This window comes from Camelus bactrianus, chromosome 13 (assembly GCF_048773025.1).
Source record: "Camelus bactrianus isolate YW-2024 breed Bactrian camel chromosome 13, ASM4877302v1, whole genome shotgun sequence".
Taxonomy (NCBI): domain Eukaryota; kingdom Metazoa; phylum Chordata; class Mammalia; order Artiodactyla; family Camelidae; genus Camelus; species Camelus bactrianus.
This window is the reverse complement of record NC_133551.1, coordinates 33878285-33898829: the sequence shown is the minus strand read 5'-3', so window position 1 is coordinate 33898829 and position 20545 is coordinate 33878285. Positions and strand designations below refer to the sequence as shown.

The 20545-nt window shown below is 35.0% G+C and overlaps 1 protein-coding gene across 8 annotated transcripts in view; it reads left to right on the top strand.

Moving 5' to 3' along the window:
- Window positions 1-20545, top strand: part of PATJ (PATJ crumbs cell polarity complex component) — a 291813-nt gene that overhangs the window by 11481 nt on the left and 259787 nt on the right. For all 8 annotated transcript variants that reach the window (XM_074376367.1, XM_074376369.1, XM_074376370.1 and 5 more), the window contains exons 4-8: window positions 1957-2151; window positions 3493-3632; window positions 7895-8090; window positions 10075-10203; window positions 19263-19481. In XM_074376367.1, the coding sequence (XP_074232468.1) occupies window positions 1957-2151; window positions 3493-3632; window positions 7895-8090; window positions 10075-10203; window positions 19263-19481 (879 nt within the window). The remainder of the gene's footprint in view (window positions 1-1956; window positions 2152-3492; window positions 3633-7894; window positions 8091-10074; window positions 10204-19262; window positions 19482-20545) is intronic.

Genomic DNA, 20545 nt, shown 5'->3' with positions numbered 1-20545 from the left:
GAATTCTCTACATTTCTTCAAAATTATGAAACAGTAGCATAAATATATTTTCTTCATGAAGTCTTTTCTAGCATGAAATGATTATGCCCTTGTAGGATGTTACATATTTATACCTCTGAATAATTATCAAATATTTATCAAATAATTATCACCTAAATATCAAGTGTCATGGATATTGTGGAAGCAGTATGTCTGGTGTTTTATTATTTGTGTTTTCTCCACTACATTTAGCATAGTACCTGAACTCTTGCAGGCTCTAAGCACATGGTTGTTGAATTATAAGACACATAGCACCTCTGCTTGGAGTGATATAAATGAATAGTTTTAGATCTTGGTTGCTGTGTCTTGGGGTCAGAGATGGCAAATTGATTTTAAATCATCTATTCTAAAAGCTGAGCTTGAATGAGCTATCCTAAGATTAAATTTGGGCAGAATTTTAAATGCGATTAAAGATAATGTAGCAAGAGTTGTGAAGTGAAAATTAGCAAAATTTGGGAAAAAATGTTTTTTGCTGACAAACCAAAATGCCTATCCATAAATATTTAGCAAGTGATTTGTATAACTAATTAAGGATTAAACTCTGCACATATGTCTTTCTGTGAATTTCTTTCTGTAGATCAGAATTTATACCATAATTTTAGCATTCCCCATATTGAAACTAAGGTTTCTGTATTCCCTGATCATGGAATGAGTATGTCACAACAGTGAATGTTATTGGTAGCAACAGAAATTGGAAAAGATTGCTACAAATCTATCACTTGTACTGGACTAAGAGTGGACTTGACCAACCACTTAATCATTATTAACAATCTTTTATATTTATATAGTTTGCAGTTGTTATATAAATAATCATATGTTATCTATTCAATTATAAAATCCCTGTGATTTTTTTTTCTATCAGCGTTTTTATAGCGTTTCTATGGGTGTTGATTTTTTCTATGATGTCCTATTGACATTTTTTTTTTTTTGGGGGGGGCAGTATGGGGAGGTAATTAGGTTTATTTATTTTATTCTTGGAGGAGGTACTGGGGATTGAACCCAGGATCTCATGCATGCCAAGCATGTATTCTGCCACTTGAGCTATACCCTCTTCTATTGACATTTGTTCTTGATGTTACCTTTATTCTATTGTGTTGGCACTTGTATCAGTGAATGATTTTTTTTATTTGTTTGTTTTTTGGTGGGGGGGATGTAACAGGCATTTATTTATTTATAATGAAGATACTAAGGATTGAACCTATGACCTCATGCATGCTAAGCATGCATTCTACCACTGAGCTAGGCCTTCCCCGCTAGCCAATGATATTTTGAAAATTAACCTCTATTTTCCTGTTCCCATAATTACAGGATTTTCCCTCAGTTTTTACTAATGCTTAAATGGCTCTGCAACTCATTTGCTATTAATCTCGGGCAAGTTGCTTAATCCCTATGTGCCTCAGTTTTCATGTTCACAAAAAGAAATAAGAATATTTTCTAGAGCTATTGTAAGAATTAAATGAGATAATATGGAAGAGTTTTGGTATAGTACTTTGCTTATAGCAAGCACTTAATAAATACTGAGTTTTTAAATTATATACTACCTGCAGCTCTATTGTGGCTCCCCACATGGAAATGTATGGATAAATGCAAAAGGAAATGTATGGTTAAATGCATGTATATATGACTGGATGTGTCTGTATGTGAAGCATAATGAGCTGTTGAACATGCTATTAACATGAGGTAATGGTAGAAGGCAGGAAATGAAAACAAATTTTAGGCTGTTAAACATTTTGAGTAATACTAAATAAAAAAGTATAGCGTTATAAACACAGATCCATGTATCTGTATCTTATTTCTTGCATGTGTATATATTTAACACAATTATACATGCGATGGGCAAAATATAGTATTTAATGAATAGAAATTTTTTTATCTATAGGTTTCTGTTAATAATTCTCTTGTTTTTTGCTCCAACAGCTCAGCCACATACCCTCAGATTGTTCAGCCAACTTCGACTTTTCTAGGAAAGGTTTATTGGTATTCACGGACGGTGCCATTACTAATGGAAATGCCCACCGGTCCTCTAATAACTTAACTGTATCTGGGCTGTTTCCTTGGACTCCAAAGTCAGGAAATGAAGATTTTAACTCAATCATGCAACAGATGGCCCAGGTAAAGTTATATCTTGTCATGGGAATACTAAGTTTTATTTTTCTTGTTACAAGTTAAAAAAGAAGCATATGCTCACTCTTTTTGCCTTTAAAATGTGTTACTCTGTGTTTTGTTTGTGTTTTTATATTGTTAGGAGGAATTGATACTATTTTCAAACCTGTGTGTTAGTAATTTATTCTTAAATTAAGTAAGGAAAATACCCATGAGTGTGGTGAGGAGAGTTTTTAGGACAATGACTCTAATCTGGTACATCTGTACACTTGTTAAGAAAAAAATTCTAATGATTTTGCTCATAGGAAGAAAATTAATATGTCTACCAGAAGTGATGTAACTCCTTTGAAACTTTTTAATTTTGTATCAAGATAGACTTAATGGGCATTTTAACTAATATAATATGGAAAATCTAGAGAAACATTTGAAAGAGTAACCTAGTTTTATCCTTAATACCTATTAAAAATTAAATAATAGATGATTGCATTTTTGGATGTGTTTGTCCACCTTGCCTTTCAACAAGTATCCTAAAAAGTGAAACTTGAGTTTGAAAATTAAAAAGAACCTGTTTAAGATGTGATAGTTAAATAATGTTCTATACCTAATTCCTTTTTTGATCTTATTGCTCTATCCCCTTAATTTGATTAATAGTTATTTTTATGCGATGCTTTTATTAGTTGATTGCTTTTATGAAATTCTCATGTATTAAATACAGTTATTAACCAAAGCAATAAAATACTTGTTTGTCACAAGTAGATCCATTTAAATGGTGGCTTTTCCGTAATTGTTTGAATTAACCTAATAAAGTGGAATATAAATTCAGCACAATGGAATTAAAGACAAATTAATCACTATAGAATTAAAAACAGTCCTACAAAATGCAGCTGGTTCTGACTTACGGCTCAACACTAGCATTTTTTTTTTTTTTTAACAAGTCTAATTTGCTTTCCTCATTTAAAAATACGTTTTTCTTTTAGAGAACTTAAAGAAATTCAGTGTAAAAAGTACCGTAGAATTTACTGTGGGAAAAGACATTTTTCTCAGGAATTTTCATCCAGCTTGGGATTCATCTCATGCTGTGAATGAAGTGTGAAAATACCTCTCTAATTCCCTGAGGCTGCAGAACACGGCACGTGCCCTCTTATGTTCTACTGAAAATGATCAAGTGAGAGAATTTCCAGGAATAATTTACCACTGAAATGCTGAGTTTATTTGGTTTTACAGAAATGACTTAGGAGAAGCTATTTTGGGGGCTGTTCACAAAGTAGAAATTACAGTTCTTCAGAAAGGATATGTTGGTTAAATGCCTACTTCATAGACTTTTTTTTTTTTTTAATTTCCCTTCATTAGGGCCGGCAAATTGAATATATAGACATAGAACGGCCCTCAACTGGAGGCCTTGGATTCAGCGTGGTGGCCCTTAGAGGTCAAAATCTGGGAGAAGTCGATATCTTCGTGAAGGAAGTGCAGCCAGGGAGTATTGCTGGCAGGTGAGGAAGATGTTCATTTTGTGTTTTGCTAATTCTTTTCTGACAATTCTGAAAACATTATTATAAAGGGACTGAGAAACCAGTAATACAAAAAGGACAGTGCAGCTAATACTTTCCCCCTTCCTGTGTGCTTTTCAGGCCTTTTGCAGGTGTTCTCACATACACTCGTGGCAGCACTCTAGCTAGTGGTATCATTACTCCATTTTATAGATGAGAAGGCTGAGTCTCAGAGAGGGTCCGTGGGTTACCTATAGTCACAGAGCTGTTAATGCTGGAACCATGATGTGATTCCAAGACTGTCTGACAGCAAAGCTGGTGCTGTTTCTACTCCACCACACTCTCTCACAGTTGAACATGATATTTTATCTATGGTCTGATCCATAAGATGGGCATATTGAAATTCACATTCTGCATACTATGTTGTTTATTAAACTTGAGACTATGGCGGCTTTTTTGGTGGTCATATCACACTAGTCATTATTTCACTTATTGTCAATAAAAAGCCCTCTCTAGTCTATGTGATTTCCCTCTCTGTTACGCTTGTGCTTGGGTTTTATTTTTTTAAGATTTGTGTGCAAGACGTATTTTGTCTTTTTTTGTCTTTTTGATTACAGGTCTTTAGTTTATTACCCCTTTAACAAAGCACACTATTCATTATATTACTACTGCCTGTTAGAAAAATAGCAACAGTAGCATAACTAGTATTAAAAAAAAAAAAACAACTCAATCAATAATATAGTTTTGAATTCACATTCTATTCATTGGGGATCAGTTCTAGTCTCCCCAGCTGAAAATTCTGAAATAATGAATTTCTATGACTTTATTCTGCCATCTAATGTAGCATTTCCTCATGTATGTTCAGAGGAGCCATAGCAGTGGTCGGTTGTATTTGAGAAACTATCCTCATGTTCTTGGAGATTAGGTGTATTCTGGCAAACTTAGACAATCCAGGGTAAAGCTGGACTTAGGGTCACTTGACATTACCTTCCTTAATGCTATGAAGTCCCATGGCAAATGCTTCCTTAATGCTATGAAGTCCCTTAACACTGATTGGCTTAACTTCTCTTTTTAACTTTTTAAACTTAAAACTCATTATTGGGATATAATTCACGTAAGCGTCACTATTTTAAAATGTACAATTCAGTAGTTTTTAGTGTATTTTAAATGTTGTCAACCTTTTTTTGGTGAATCCTTATGTCTCAGTTATCTGGACTAATAAGTGTGTAATTATAAATTGGGGTGAACACTTCCAAAAAGAAGAGTTTGATATTTGAGTGTGTAAAGACCCTTGACCAATGCTGAGGAGTCAGGTCTCTACCTAGGGGCAGTGATGCTTGGAGGGAAATTTGAGAGGAGACAGTGGGGTCTGCAGAGAGCAGAAGGTGTCAGGGAAAGGAATAGAAAGACCTTTCACCAGTAGCCCTATGGTGAGATGGAGCACACTCATATCCTTGGAGTGTGTCTGATATTTGTCTGGTGTGGTAGCTAGTGCAAGATAGTGCAAGAAGGGGCTGGAGAGAGGTAGGGACCAGCCATGCAGGACCTTCTAGATCATGGTCTTCATCATCAGTTCTTTCTTCTGAGGACTTTCCACGTAGAACTGTTATTTTAGGAGCTTGCCTAAGTCCTGGTAGCTCTCAAAGTCTTGGAAATCCATTATTTCTGAATGTTGCAATGGAGAGACAAGAACTAGTCTCCCCTTGAATGGGAAGTGTGAATTTAATCATATATTTGGTATGAGAGAGTTAAATTATAAATAATAGTAGCAGTAAAATGAATTCAATTCAACTTTGGAATGTATTATAATCATGTTCTCCAGGAGACTTCTCTGCAGCTTGTTTATTTTGGGTTGAGCATATATCCTGTAGGCAGATACTAACTGGAAAGCAATGAGGTGTCTTGGAAGTCTATAGGGTAGAGGGAAAGGTAGGTTAAAATAGGTTGATTTCCAGAAAATAGAAAATTTGAGTGTGAGTAAATTAAGGATTAACTTATGCAAAATGAGTTATTTTAGGATCTAAAAGGTTCCAGAGTAACTCATTCATTTGGGATTAAGAAATTTCCCTTAATGAACAAGCTGTGAATAGGACTTGAGGTGAAGAAGTTAGAGAAAGGAGGACCACTGGAGATGGGAAAATGGAAGTGATTCCTGCATATTGTCCTACAGTGGTCATATTTAAAAATTAATGTTTCTTTAGGACTAGGGAAAAGTTCACAAGCAACACTCTCAATTTTAAAAATATATATCTCAAAATTAGGAAAAACATTATGAAAGTAATACATGCCTATAAAAGAAAACTATAAAATACAGAAATATAATAACCGCCCCCACAAAAAGAAAGTCTCTTGGACTTTGCCCACCCTGAGACAACTAGAAAATACATTAGAATGTTTTCTTTTTATAAAGACAAGGTCTTACAGTATAAATAATTTTATTCTTTAATATAACATAAATCTTTCCTAATATTAATAAAAGGATGTATAAGCAACATTTTTAATTCTACATGCTCTATTGTGAGAGCCACCAACAATTTTGGCATCAAAAATTGAAATATCCAACTTGTTGGTTCTAAAGAGGAATCTAAACGTATGAGTCCTTGTCCTCAGAAAACTTAAAATCTAATAGGGAAGGATTTAGCTAGCTCTGCCTACAGCTTCTTGGTAATAAATGAATGTTCAGTGAGTGATAAACAAGTGGTTCAGAGCACCAAGATAATGAGGTAAGCGATGAGGAGAGAGAAACACTCAGTTATAACGTGGCTGAATTTGGCTGTGCAGAGTGGAAGGGTGTTACAGATGGAGAAAACCATTTACACAAAAGCAGGAAATGCCAGACATGTTTGAGAGGGAAAGAGTAAATCAGAATAGTCAGAAAAGGGGTTATGTAGGGAGGAATCCAAGTGGGAAGAGTACTTTGGGACCAAATCTAGAGGCCTTTGAATACCAACCAAGCTTACATTATGTCCCGGAGGTCAGAAGTTAACAAATTCTGGTCCATGATGAAGTGTTGTTGAATCTGCTGTGACCTGAGAAAAAAGAAGGGCAATATAATGGAATTTTCATAATTCTAAATTTATGAATTAGACTTCTCTGTTCTGAGATAAATCCCTTCTCAGGGAGATTTTTTATTTTGAAGGTTAAAGATGTTCTTTTGTAAAACTACGAGGACAGGAGTTTGTTTTCTTTCTTTTGACTCTTTCCTTATTGGTCAGTAACCATAGATAATGAAGTATTTTTGAGTTGGGAATACAAGCATGAAAGAGAGCCTAGAAAAATAAACCTTGAGGAATTTTGCAAGTTAGGTTTTAGGTACTAGATAAGGATGGTTGTTACTGGGAATAGAAAGGAGGAGATGGGTGGATGTAAGAGAGATAAAGAGGGCTAAGAAAGAATGGTGATAATGGAGAAACAGGAAGAGGAGGAGGGGTGTTTAGGAGATAATACAGTCAAACACAGTAAATCAGAGTAAATCCTACTCTTAGTATGCACTTAAATTATGGTTTAGAGTCAGACTACTTAGATAAGATGCTAAACTTGTCCAGGCTTTAATTTCTTGCATTTAACTAAGTACTTTAAAAGGTGATTGTGAGGGATAAAAAGGAGATAATTCCTTTAAAGCATTTAGCCTAGTACCTGACTCATCTCAGTAAATATTAACTATAATAGTGCTTTTTTTCCTTAAGATTTTGCTAATTAAAAAAAAAAAGTCCCTCCTTCCTTGGTTAACAGTTGGGAGATTGGTGATTGGGATAGAGTGAAGGGCTCAGATATAGATTTGGAAATAATCTCTATTGATTTTTTCAAGGAGAGTTTGTCCTCTGTTGACAAATGTTGGAGAAACGAAGGACAATGGAGACGGGGTGAATCTGCTAGAGAAGAGGCTGTGGGTGAACATAGACCCCTGTGCGGTGTGTGTTGAAGTCAGATTGGAAGGGCTTCAGGAGCACAGGGCTGGTGCAGCAATGCAGGCAGTGTCCATACTTGTAAAACCTTAGCAATGGGGCCCTATAAGTTGTTTTTGCTTATTTTTCTAGCCAATGGCTTTTAAAGTGTGTGTGTGTGGATGCACTACTTAATTGATTAATTAGCTAATAAGTGCTTTGGTAGAAAGCACTCTGAAGACCTCTGTTATATAATTAAATAATTATTTGACTGAATGTTCTAAGTGAAGTAGTACCATAAGAAATAAACTACTTAACTTGAATAATAGATTTTAAAAAATCAGGCTATTATATCACTTAAAATTTTCTTATTTCATCAAGGGATCAAAGGTTAAAGGAAAATGACCAAATATTGGCTATTAATCACACGCCTCTGGATCAGAACATTTCCCATCAGCAAGCCATTGCATTATTACAACAAACCACTGGATCTTTGCGTCTGGTTGTGGCCAGGGAACCAGTCCACACAAAGAGCAGTGCTCCTGCCAGCCTAACTGATGCAACTCTGCCTGAAACAGTGAGTTGCAAATTTGGAAAAATACTTAGTTTTGAATTATGCCATTGATTTTAAGAAGTGTAAAGACATTTAGAAGGTGTCATTTTACTTGTCATAGTTCAAAAAAGATGATTATATCACCAAATGCAGCATTAGCATATTAAACAAGGTATTTCATGGAAGGTTTTTGTTTTGTGTTTTCGATGTCCTATGGTTCTCCTTATTTAAGGTTATTTAATATACAGGGCAGACTTGTAGTATTGGGTATAATTTGTTTGATGATGGAAAGAGTTCCTTGGTGATGTAGCCACTTAATTAAGCTGAGAATTTTTATTTGATATTTGCTGTTGAGTATCTTAAGTAAAAATTTATTATTTCAAAAACATTTTTATAAATTATATTGGGTGTTGATGACTAAATTATTGATAGCACATAATTATAGAATTTTTTTTTCATGTCAAGATGTGTACTGAACAATTAAAAAAATAAAGGTTTGTATTTCCTTTGGGAATCTTTAAACTTGCTTTATAACATTTTACAGATTTTGGCCTGCATCTTCAGAACTCAAGCTAATAAATCTTATTTTCTTATAACACTAAGTGCTAGCTGATTTATTTCATTTTCATTCATTGGGACAAAAGAAAAAATGGACTGTCTGGGTACAGTACAAGGTCACAACACAAATTAATGTATAGACATTTTCCCTGTTGTAATCAGTAATATTTATACAGCACAATTTACATAATAAATAGAAGCAAGCAAAGTGGGAAGTCACTTAGCACAGTGGTTAAGAACAAGGGCTCTGGAGCCAGGCGAAGGTGGGTTCACATCCAGCTCTTCCACTTCGCAGCTGAGCCTCACTGGGCATGTGCCTGGACTTCTCCATACCTTCGTTTCCTCATCTGTTGCTTGGAACTAAGAGCAGTGTCTACTTCACAGAGGTTGTGAGGATTAAATGAGAATGCATGTGGAGAGCTAAGCACAGTGCCATAAGCACTCCACGAATATTCACTACTATCCCTAGTTCAGGCATATTTTGGCAAACATTGTTGCTTCCCAGATACTAGATGTTGTTCCAGATGTGACTTTATTCAATATTCCCAATATTCCTGGTTATTTTAACATTGCGTAGTAACTTTCCCACTTAGTATAACAGAAAAACTAAGTAATATGTATGCTCTAATATCCTGTGGGAAGAAACTTGCTCTGTAGTTGCGTTATGTGAACTTAACGCACATGTCTGATGGAAGTCTGCTACATAGAGGAAAAATGCTTTTGTCTCTTAGTCTGATTTGTATAACCCTATTGCTCATATCTCCACTGGGGCTTCCCTTTCCTCTCCTTCATAAGAGTTCCCTAAATTAGTCTTGTCACTTTGTGTCCTCCTCACCGTATCATACTTCACATTGCTGCCAGATTAGTCTTTCTAAACCACTGCTTTGTTCCTGTCATTCCTTCTTCTAAAAACTTCCATTTTCCCCACTTATCTGAGCCTAGCTTTGCTCTTAAATTTCCCTTTTGCTTGAGTGTCTTTTTTTTTCTGTAGAGCAATTAAACTGCTACCTTTTCCTTGAAGCTATTCATAATTTTTCATTGGATTTGATCTCTTTTCTCTGCCCCCTCCCCATCTTTATAATACTTTGTGATTCTCTTTCAATTCAGATAAACACGTACGTATTGGTTCCTACTATGTGCTGGGCACTATGCTAGGTATCAGGCATGGACTGAGGAATGAGACGACATGTTTCTGTCCTCTTCAAGCTACAGTGTCTTATGAGCCAGTATTCTGTCTTATATTTTAATTGTTTATGTTTTAGTTTATCTCTCTATTGGATTATAAAATCCTTAAAGGCAGGGACCGTATGTATCTCTGAGCCTTTAGAAAGTTGACTTGATTAATTGTACAAATGTTAAATTTGTATCTGTTACTTTAGTAATTACTGTATTGGGAAGCAGAGAATCTATGTATTTTACTAACACTTTGGTTCTTGCTATTAATTTGTAGGTTCATTGGGGCCGTATTGAAGATGTTGAGCTCATTAATGATGGCTCTGGATTAGGTTTTGGAATAGTTGGAGGAAAATCAAGTGGTGTAGTTGTGAGGACTATAGTTCCTGGAGGATTAGCAGATCGAGTAAGTTAACCTTTGATTTCATTTTGGTTGTATGCAATTTAAATTATATGGCTTGAAATGTAATTTTATATTATGGGTTACTAGGATATATGATTATATAACCAAAATTTAAGTATAGCTAAGAATGTTTTTTTTTTCTCAATAAGTATTAATATACACTCACTCTGCTTTATTTTAAAAAGCTCCTAAATCAACATTTTTGGGGTATTTTTTTGGCCTGTGATTGACAGTCTCCTGGATTCAATCAGAGGACAGTATTTTTTTATTGAAAAGAATCATTCATGAGTATTGCATTCTGAATATATTTTGTTTTCTCCCACTGTATCTTTCAAGGGCCTAAATGTTAAAATCAGATGGTACAGTGATTACAAACTTTTATTCCAATATTGCATGTGGTAAATTTCATTATAATTACAATTTTCTGGTATTATAAATAAAATACTACCCTTCATTATTTAGCAGTGTTTAAACTGAAAGTGGGCCGTTTTAAAACTTACCAACTGTTTTGACTTAATTTTACATTGAAGAAAATGTTAAATGCTACATTTAGCTTTTAGAGAGTGGTTTAGAAATTTGGTTATGAAGCTACTTCATAATGAGTTTATACTATATAAACTGTCCATGCTAATCAGAAAAGTATGTAAATTTTACTTATTAATGCCCAGTTACATATAAATTTATCCCATCTAATAAACATAAAATAAAAATGAACTTGCTGTGCACATGCAGCTTAGAGGCAAGTTCCTCAGCTCCCCATTTCTAATCAAGATTGCTCCCCCTTATACAAATGGTGGAGCTACTGTCTTTCCTATTTTCCTTTCTGCAGCTAAGTATTTATTTAGAGAAATGGCTCTCAGAGTTTTGTCTATGGGCCCCTGAGTGTCCCTGAATCTCTTGCAGGGGGTCTGTAAGATCAAAACAACTTACGTAATAATGCTGAGATGTAAACCCTTTCACCACGTTGACGTTTGCACTGACGACGCACAGGCACTACTAGACTGAAACTGCTGGTCCCTTAGTGTGAAACAGGGCAGGGGCGCCAACTGTAGTAGGAGTCGTCGTGTTCTCCTCTGCCATGTGCTTGCCACAGAAAAGGAAAAAGTGCCAGTTTCACTTAAGAAAGTGCAACAAAACTAATTTGAGTAAAATTTGACCTTTAAGTGCGTGTCTTTCTACTGTTGTGGGATGAAGTGGGGTGTCCCATATAAACACTTCTGCCATATACTGAAGTCTGGTGATTGTCTTGAAGAAAAACATTTATGAGACAAACCAGCCACTTTTTAATATGGAGCAGCATTTAAATTTTTAAAGTTTATTTTATTTTTTTATTTTTTTCCTTTAATTCAAGAATTTTTTTGAGATCTAATTTTTTGGAGATACATTATTTTAGTTTCAGGTGTGCAACATAATGATTTGATATTTCTATATACTGTGAAATGATCACCACAATAAGTCAAGTTAATTTTTTTTTCTTGTGACAAGAACTTTTAAGAGCTACTCTCTTAGCAACTTTCAAGTATACAATACAGTATTGTTAACTATAGTCATCATGCTGTAGTTTATATCTATGATTTACTTATTTTATAGTTAAAAATGCATACCTTTTGACCTTCTTCATTTTGCTCCCTCCCTACCTCCTCGCCACCTCTGACAAACTACCAATTTGGAAAAGCATTTTTAGTTTTGAAAGAATATCTGACAGAAAAATTATGATTATTTAGACTTCAGCATTTGGTAGACATTTCCTTGAAAATGAATGAAGTGAGCCTGTTACTTCAAGGGAAACAGCTGAGAGCATTTGTTGCTGATGATAAAACTTGAACTTTCAATCAAAAATTAGAATTTTGGAGAATTTGTGTTTTACCATAAAATTGAAAATTCCCAACATTTACAGCCTTCTCTGATTAGATTATTAGTGATCGTAAGCAGCATGATTTTTTGATATTGAATAATGAAATATGTTATTTTTGGAAGACCTGTATAACTCTATGAATCAATATTTTCTATAGACCAGTGTGAGACATGACAAAATAATAGGTTAAAAATCCATTCAGAATTTAAGACTGAGCAATAGATTGTAGTGAAACAGTATCTGAAAGCTTACTGATGTAGTTTCAGATTCCAGATTGCAAACAATCTTTAAGAAACTGCCACTTGTCAAATTTTGGTGACAAGAATCATCAAAGAATGGGCTGAAAGGAAGGACTATTAAAATATTCCTCCATTTTCCAACTATATATTTGACTGAGGCCAGACTTTCTTTATATACTCAACCAAAACAACATATCTCAACACACTAAATGCTGAAGCAGATATGAAAATTCAGCTGTCTTCTTTTAGGCCAGACATTAAAGAAATGTGGGAAAAAAAAATCTCTTTAAAAATACCACTCTTCTCACAATTTTTTTGTTTTAGAAAATATAGCTTTTTAAAATAAAAATATATACATCAATGTATAAAACATATATATTAATATGCTACATGTCTTAAATATTTAAAAAATTTCTTAGTGCTACTTTCCAATTCAGGAGCTATCAACAGATATCAGCAGAGAGAACCACAAAAACAAAAACTCAGATTCTCAATAAATTTTGAGACATAATTGATACATAATAAATTGCACATATGCAGTTTGACATGTTTACTGGCAAGTCTGAAATCTGTGGGGCAGACCAGCAGACTGGAAACTCAGGCAAGAGTTGATATTGCAGTCTGGACTCTGAAATTTTTAGGGCAGATTGGCAGGATTTCTGTTACAGTCTTCGTGCAGAATTTTTTTTTCTCCAGGAAATCTCACTTTTAGCTTCTAAAATCTTCAACTGATTAGATGGAGCCCAGCCACATTACCAGGGGTAACGTCCTTAGTCAACTGATTGTAGATGTTCATTACATCTGGAAAATACCTTCACAGTAACTTCTAGACTAGTGTTGGATCAAACAACTGGGTACCATAGCTTAGTGAAGGTGACACACAAAATTTAACCATGAAACCATCTATCACTACAGTCAAGATAATGAACATATCCATCACCCACAAAGATGTCCTGTGCCCCTTGGTAATCCCCATTCCTCCATCTTCAGTTATTTTTAAGAGTGTAAAAGGGTTCTGAGAACAAAAATTTTGAGAATGGTCATTTTATGGGTCTTCAGAATACATCTTTGGCACAAAACAAATAATAACCTTTAAGGGTTTTTTGAAAAGCATTGAAGTCCAAAGAGAGATGAGATATTGTGGAGTATTTTGACATATTTTCCCACCCCTACCCAGCTCCCTTTAGCAATTTTCATAGGCTTATTTGCTAGGGTAGCATTTTTCAAGATGCAAAGTGGAATAGTTGTTATGAAGAACAAAGGGTCAAATAAATTTAGAAAGTACAAACTTAAACAAAATCAAATAGATTTCCTTACTGTAAGAATTTTCTGAGCTATTAATATCCTAATGTGCCTTATGAATTTTCACAAGAAGAATATGATGTGCAGAGTTTCCCAGATTAATCCCTTTGAGGCACTGTTGGTAAAAGCCCAACTCTGATTTTCACTCTTTCCTGGAAGGGACTGTCGCTATTTCAGGTCATCGGGAGGAGGTGGGCGTGTGCCCGTCAGAGACATAATGGAGAAGCGAGTGTTTATGCCAGACAGTGTTATCTGCCTAATACACATTACTTTCATGTAATCCTTAAAACAGTATACATTTTATTCCCAAATTATAGATATGGACACTGTTAATAAATTGCCCAAGGCTGTGCAACTAAGAAATGAGAGAGGCAGGATTGAGCCCACATCTGTTTGAAGCCTGTGCTTTACTGCTTAAATCTACTTACCCGAAGTTGATCCCGCTGTTTCCGTTTTCCTGCTGTACACCTGTCCAGGCGTGGTCAAGCCTATCGTCAGGGAATAACCAGCTCTAGGAGCAACAGAGCTATTGATTCTTTCCTGTAGGGAATATAGTGGGATCTAAACACAGGAGTCAGAGCAGTATTCACTTCTCTCTTCCCCTCAGCCCAGCTAATGGCAGATAAAATCTCTTCACCTGACTCTATGCTTTGCTGCTAAATCTTAACAGTTGTTGCTCATGTAGCCTGATCATAGCTTTAAAATTATTAAAGAGAATGTTGCTTTTCATTAAAATATACTCTTATTTCATTTTATTTATTTTTACTGAAGTATAGTCAGTTTACTTGTGTTAATTTCTGGTGTACAGCATAAAGTTTCAGTCATACGTATACATACATACATACATACTCCTTTTCATATTCTTTTTCATTACAGGTTACTACAAGATGTTGAATATAGTTCCCTGTGCTATACAGTAGAAACTTGTTTGTCTATTTTATATGTAGTACTTAGTATCTGCAAATCTTGAACTCCCTATTTATCCCTTCCCACCTCCTTCACCCACTGGCAGACACAAGTTTGTTTTCAGTGTCTGTGAGTCTTGCTGTTTTATAAACTCATTTGTGTCTCTGATTTGGATTCCACATGTAAGTGATGGATGTCTTAGGTCATTAGTTAGATAAGATCAAGACTGAACATAAAGTGATACTTACATTCTGCTAAAGGGGTTAATACTACTTTCTTCAGAAGATAAAATTATCTAATAGAAGTTAGAAAAGGAAGTTAGTATTTCTTATTTAAAAGGGTTTCATAAAGTAGCCCCCTTTATTTCCTTTTGTGACAGGTAAGTCAATATGTATAGTTAAAACACGGAGTAGAGTTGAGGGGTGTGGCAAAGAACACTTGACTGAGATCACTGCACCCAAGGGAGGCATCAGAAGTGGATGCGTTTGAGGACTTGCGGTAAGCAAGGCACTAGGCTAAAGCTTTACATGTAGTATTGAGTTTAGTGCTCACAGCTCTGTGAGAGAGGAAGGTATCTCCACTTGGCTTAAAAGGAATCTGAGATTTCAGTAGGATAAGTAACTGACCTATGGTCCTACAGCTTGATCAAAGTGGAACCAGGATTGGAACGTGTATGTGTCTGACTCCAAAGTCTTTACTTGTCACTCTGCTGTCCACTGCCTCTAATGTTGTAAATGAAATGGAAAAATATTGATTTATATGAGTTTTTAAGAAATAAGTATTGAGATCTAGTTACAATCAACAATCAGTAAATGTGATCAGAGCTTTAATTCCATGGGTAGAGAAATTATGTGGTATTGTGTAAGGGGAGCTACTATAATCCTTGGATTCTCTCCAAAATTTACAATACCAGAAACATACATCTTTTGAGAATTCTGATCACCTATGGCAAAAATTTCAGAAACTTATAGCAGCCAGAAGGTTTTTTGGTTTTTTTTTGTTTTTGTTTTTGAATTGATATGAGCAGTGTAAAACTTCTTTGTTTTGCAGAAACTCTTTCATGTGGTCTGGAGGAATTCTAGGGAAATCAGGTACCTTGAGTTACCCCATTGTCTCCCAAAGGTGACTTTTAGAACACAGCCTATTTAAATATTGTCATTTATTATTGACTTTCTGGTATCAGGCAATTATAATATGAATCATATTAACCATCCAGTAACCTTTAATACTAAATGGAACCAACCAAGGATTGGAAGGTGGGTATAGACTCTGAGGAATTTTCAGTCTCAAATAATCAAGGCCTAGCTCCAGGCCACTGAACGGTTGGTTATTCCCAGTAATTTTGCTTTGAGTGAGTCTACAAACTGGTATTTCCCTTATCCTTAAAAATCAGTTGACAAGGGCTCTGGGAATTTGAGTAGCATAGGATACATGTACTTATATTTAGTACCTTCCTTGAGAGAAAGAGTATTTATTTTATAAAGTCACTACTTTCTGTCAATGACATGTTGCCTTTTGATTAAAGACCAATGATAGAAATGGTCTCGAGTCAAAAGTGTTAAAAATTTCATTTACTGAAGTGTGCAAGTATTTGGTGCCTTTTCTGGTTCTACAGAGAAGCAAATTTCTTAACGTAGCTCAGGCCTGAATTCCTTTAGGTTTTCAAATATTTTTTGAATTAATGTTATCGTCTACTACAGCCTATTAGAGGGCTTAAAATGTCAAGAAATATACATACTATATATATATTTTATTTATTATAAAATATATATATATATGCCAGTAACTGGTAATTTGAATTTAAGTTTTTTACTTAAAAAAATCTGTATAAATGATGCTGTTAGTGTTTTCACTGTAATAGTGTTACCCTGTTACATCAGCTGTTTTAATTTTTTGCCTTCCATACTATCTTTGCCTGTATGCTTATTTTTTCTCTCTTGAAAATCTATGGATTAATAAACTTTTGTATTTGAATGTTTGATTAGCATGCTATGTCCTAGAATCTTGGCATAGCTGTTTATTGGCCATCATTGATTTATGATTTCTGTTAAAGAACAAAAAGGACTCTGTGCCTTTTAGTTTCCTTCACAGTAGACAGGTTATGAAAGGAGAATGTTGATCAGAAAATAGCAATAAAATGCCATGCTTGGGGCTGCTGGACTTTTAAAAGCTAGCTGTCATTTTAGTGTCTTTCCTATCAACCTGATGATGATTGTTTTTGCACTTATGAATTCCTTAGAACACCTGTTCTTCTGGAAGAAGAAAATGTTTGACTTTCAGTGACAGATGCAAATTATCCACATCATTTTAAATTGAGTTGAAAAAAAAATAAATTGAGTTGAGCTAAAATAGGAAAAAAAAAAATAGTGCCTAGGAAGTCACTAAATATGTACTTAGAGTGAAATACCCTTCTTTGGCTAGGCCAAGTATGAAAATACTCGCCGTGTTCTTTATACTGTGATCAAGCCATTATTCTGTTCAAGAATTGTTCGATTCACGGAGGCAGCTTTACCCTTATTTTTCCTCATAAACACTGGCTTTCTCTTAAGTAGTTGCTTGTTTTATTTCAAGTTTGTTGCACTGATTAAAAATAGAGTATCAAATTATCAATGCTTAAAGTGGAAATCCAGCAATTCTTTATTCCCTTTTCCATGATAATTTCCTCTTTGCATCTATTTCTTTTCTCATCTTTCTAAATGTTTCTGAATTGAATTGCATTTCTGTTTTATGGCTCTTCTCTGCTTTCAGTAGCTTCCAATGCCATCTGCAGAGTTCACAACAAAGCACGTAGCTTTCTGCTCATATTTTGATCTAACATCTTCCTTCATTCAGTTTTCTGCAAAATTGGAGAAAAGGAAGGGGAATAGACTTCCGTCTTAAGGCTTTCTTTTCTCCCTTCCTATTTTTCATCTTCATTTTATTTAAACTTTTTGACAATTATAGGCAAGTTCTTGGAGAATAAGAACAATAAATTTACTGTCTGCTAATGTTACTCTGGAGATGTCAAAGTATAAGACAGATGACTAAATAAGAACATGTCTTCAGTGAAACAAATAGAGTTGAGCTTCGGTCTGCCACTTATTAGCTTTGTGATCTTGGTTAAATCAGTCAACCTTTTCGAATCTCAGTTTTCTCATTTTAAAGTTGTCCTTCATTGAAAGAGATGATGTATGAAAAGTGATTTTTAACTTGTAAAGTGCTCTACTGGTGTAATTTTTCATAACCAGCTATGTTTACATTTTGGAATCTTTAACATATTGTAGTAAATATAAGTAAAGAGAATTCAAACTTTCTGATGAAACAAATTTAGTGAAAATGCAGGTAGATAAGCTATTTCAAAAATTTCACAAATGAAAAAAGTAAAATAAAAAAAACTTCACAAGTGAAGGTAGAATGGAAATAATAAATATTTTGAACTGATATAGTTTTTGATATATTATGTTTTAAATTTTTGTGTATGAAATACACATAAAATATATACAATATCTGTGTACATTTTAAATAACAACTAATAATCACCAATATACATATAACCCAGTTTAAGAAATAAAACATTTAAATTAATACTAATAATAGTAATAATCACCCATGTATATATCACCAGCTTAAGAAATAGAACATTGCATATCCTTTCTCTAAACTCATCCTGAATCATGACTTTGAACACCTTCTACATGCTAGTGACTCCTAAATCTTAATGTGTAGTCTGGACTTCTCTCCTGAACTCCAGATTTGTGTATCCAGCTGCATATCTGGTATCTCCACTTGCAATGACTAATAGGCATCTCAGACTAGACATCGCTAAAACTGAATTCCTGATTTCTATTCTCCCACATCAGCTCCTCTGTAGCCTTCTTTATCTCAATTAATAGCAACACTATCTTTCCAGTTGCTTAGGATAAAAACTCTTAGTTTTAATTGCTTTTTTCCCCCTCACACCCCATGTAGAAGCTATCAGCAGAGCCTGTTGACAGTTCATTAAAAATACATCTAGAATCTCACTTCTCAACACCCCCACTGCTAGCGTCCAAAGTATTATTCTCTCTTTTTAGGTTATTACATTAGCCTCCCAACTAGTATCTCTGCTTCTGTTGTTTTCTCTCCTATGCTTTATTTTCAGCACAGAGGCTTGAGTGGTCTTATTAAAAATAAGTCAGATAATGTCACCCCTCTGCTCAAAGCCCTCCAGTGATTTCCCTTCCCACTGGCTCAGAGCAGTTGCTCTACACTGCTGACCCCCTGTAAATGCTGTCATCTTTTCTTTGACTACTACTCTCTCTTTCTCATTCTCTTCCAACTACCTGATGTCTTGCTGTTGCTCCAGTGTGACACTGAGTTTGCTGCCCCTTAGGGTTTCTAGCTTTATGCTGGAAGCTTCTGATAAGACTTTCTTCCCTTCCTGATGCCTAGGTCCTTTGGGTCTCTTCCGTATATATTTGGCCATTAACACCTGGCTCTAGCCATTAGGTGTGAAGTGATACCCTCAAGCAAATGCCCATTTTAGAACTCTGGTTACTTTTCTCTTTTTGAACTCTTCCCTTGTGCCCCCTCCCCCATATCTTTTTTTGTTTTACAAGGACTTCTGTATCTTTGTTGCCAATTCAGCCATTCATTGAAAATATTACATTTTATTCAGCATTTTTAGATGGCTTTTTTGTCAGCCATTTTGCCACAACTGAAAGTCTGGTGAGCGGTTATTAACTAACCAAGTTAGATCAGTGATTTCTTGGAAATAATTTTGTTTCTTTCTTGGGTTAAAGGATGGAAGACTCCAGACAGGAGACCACATCTTGAAGATTGGTGGCACAAATGTGCAGGGAATGACCAGTGAGCAAGTTGCACAAGTGCTAAGAAACTGTGGGAATTCTGTCAGGATGCTTGTTGCAAGAGACCCGATTGGTGAAATTTCTGTAGCCCCCCCTGCTCCTGCAGCCTTACCTGTTGCCCTGCCTGCTGTAGACAACAGGAGCCCTGGTTTTGTGAGTATGCAAATTATTCTTTCATCTTAAATAAATACTGCGTGTGATATACTGCAAGATTAGAAATACTTTCCACTCCAAGTGCCAGATGGCTTGAGTAGTGTGTCAGCGCTCAACAGTGAAGCAGAGGAGAGCCCGATTTGGAGACACTAGAGAAGTCTGATTTTCTTTTTAGCTGTTTCTCAGGATTAAGTCATTCAACCTTCCTGAGCCTCAGCTACTCTTCTGTAAATTGAAGAATAACAATACTTGCATTGCTATTTCATTAGATTGGTGAGGAGACATCCAGATGGTGGAAAGGAAACTGTAAATACTGGTCAGTGTATGAGAGTTATCACTGATGAGAGCAGATTGGTCAAAGGGAATAGACATTAATAGTAATATTTATTATGATTATTAATAGTCATTATAGTTATATAATAATTATCTTTATTAATCATTGTCAAGCACCTGGGATTGTCCAGGTCATCTGAATTCTGCACAAGAATTCTGCAAGATAGGTCTTATCATCTATTTAATAGATGAGGAAACAGAAGTCCAATTAACTTTTTTCTTTACTGTTTTTATTGAAGTTTAAGTGATTTACAATGTTGTGTTCATTTCTGGTGTATAGCAAAGTGATTCAGTCCTACTTGTATGTATGTAAGTAAATTGCAAAGCTGGAATTTGAATTCAAATCTTTCTGGTCCATTCTGAGCTCTTTTTCTTTCTTCTAGTCTTACTGAGATATAATTGACAGACAGCACTATATAAGGTGTACAGCATAGTGATTTAATTTACATGCATTAGGAAGTGATTATCACAAGTTTAGTGAACATCCGTCATCTCATATAGATACAAAATTAAAGAGATAGAAACAAATTTTTTTCTTGTAATGAAAACTCTTAGGAATTACTCGGTTAACAGCTTTCGTATATAACATACATTGATTACATTTATCATGTTGTACATAACATTCCTAGTCCTTATTTATCTTATAACTGGAAGTTTGTACCTTTTGACTGCCTTCATCCAGTCCCTCCCCCTCCCTCACCCCACTCCAAGCTCCTTCCAAGCATCTCACA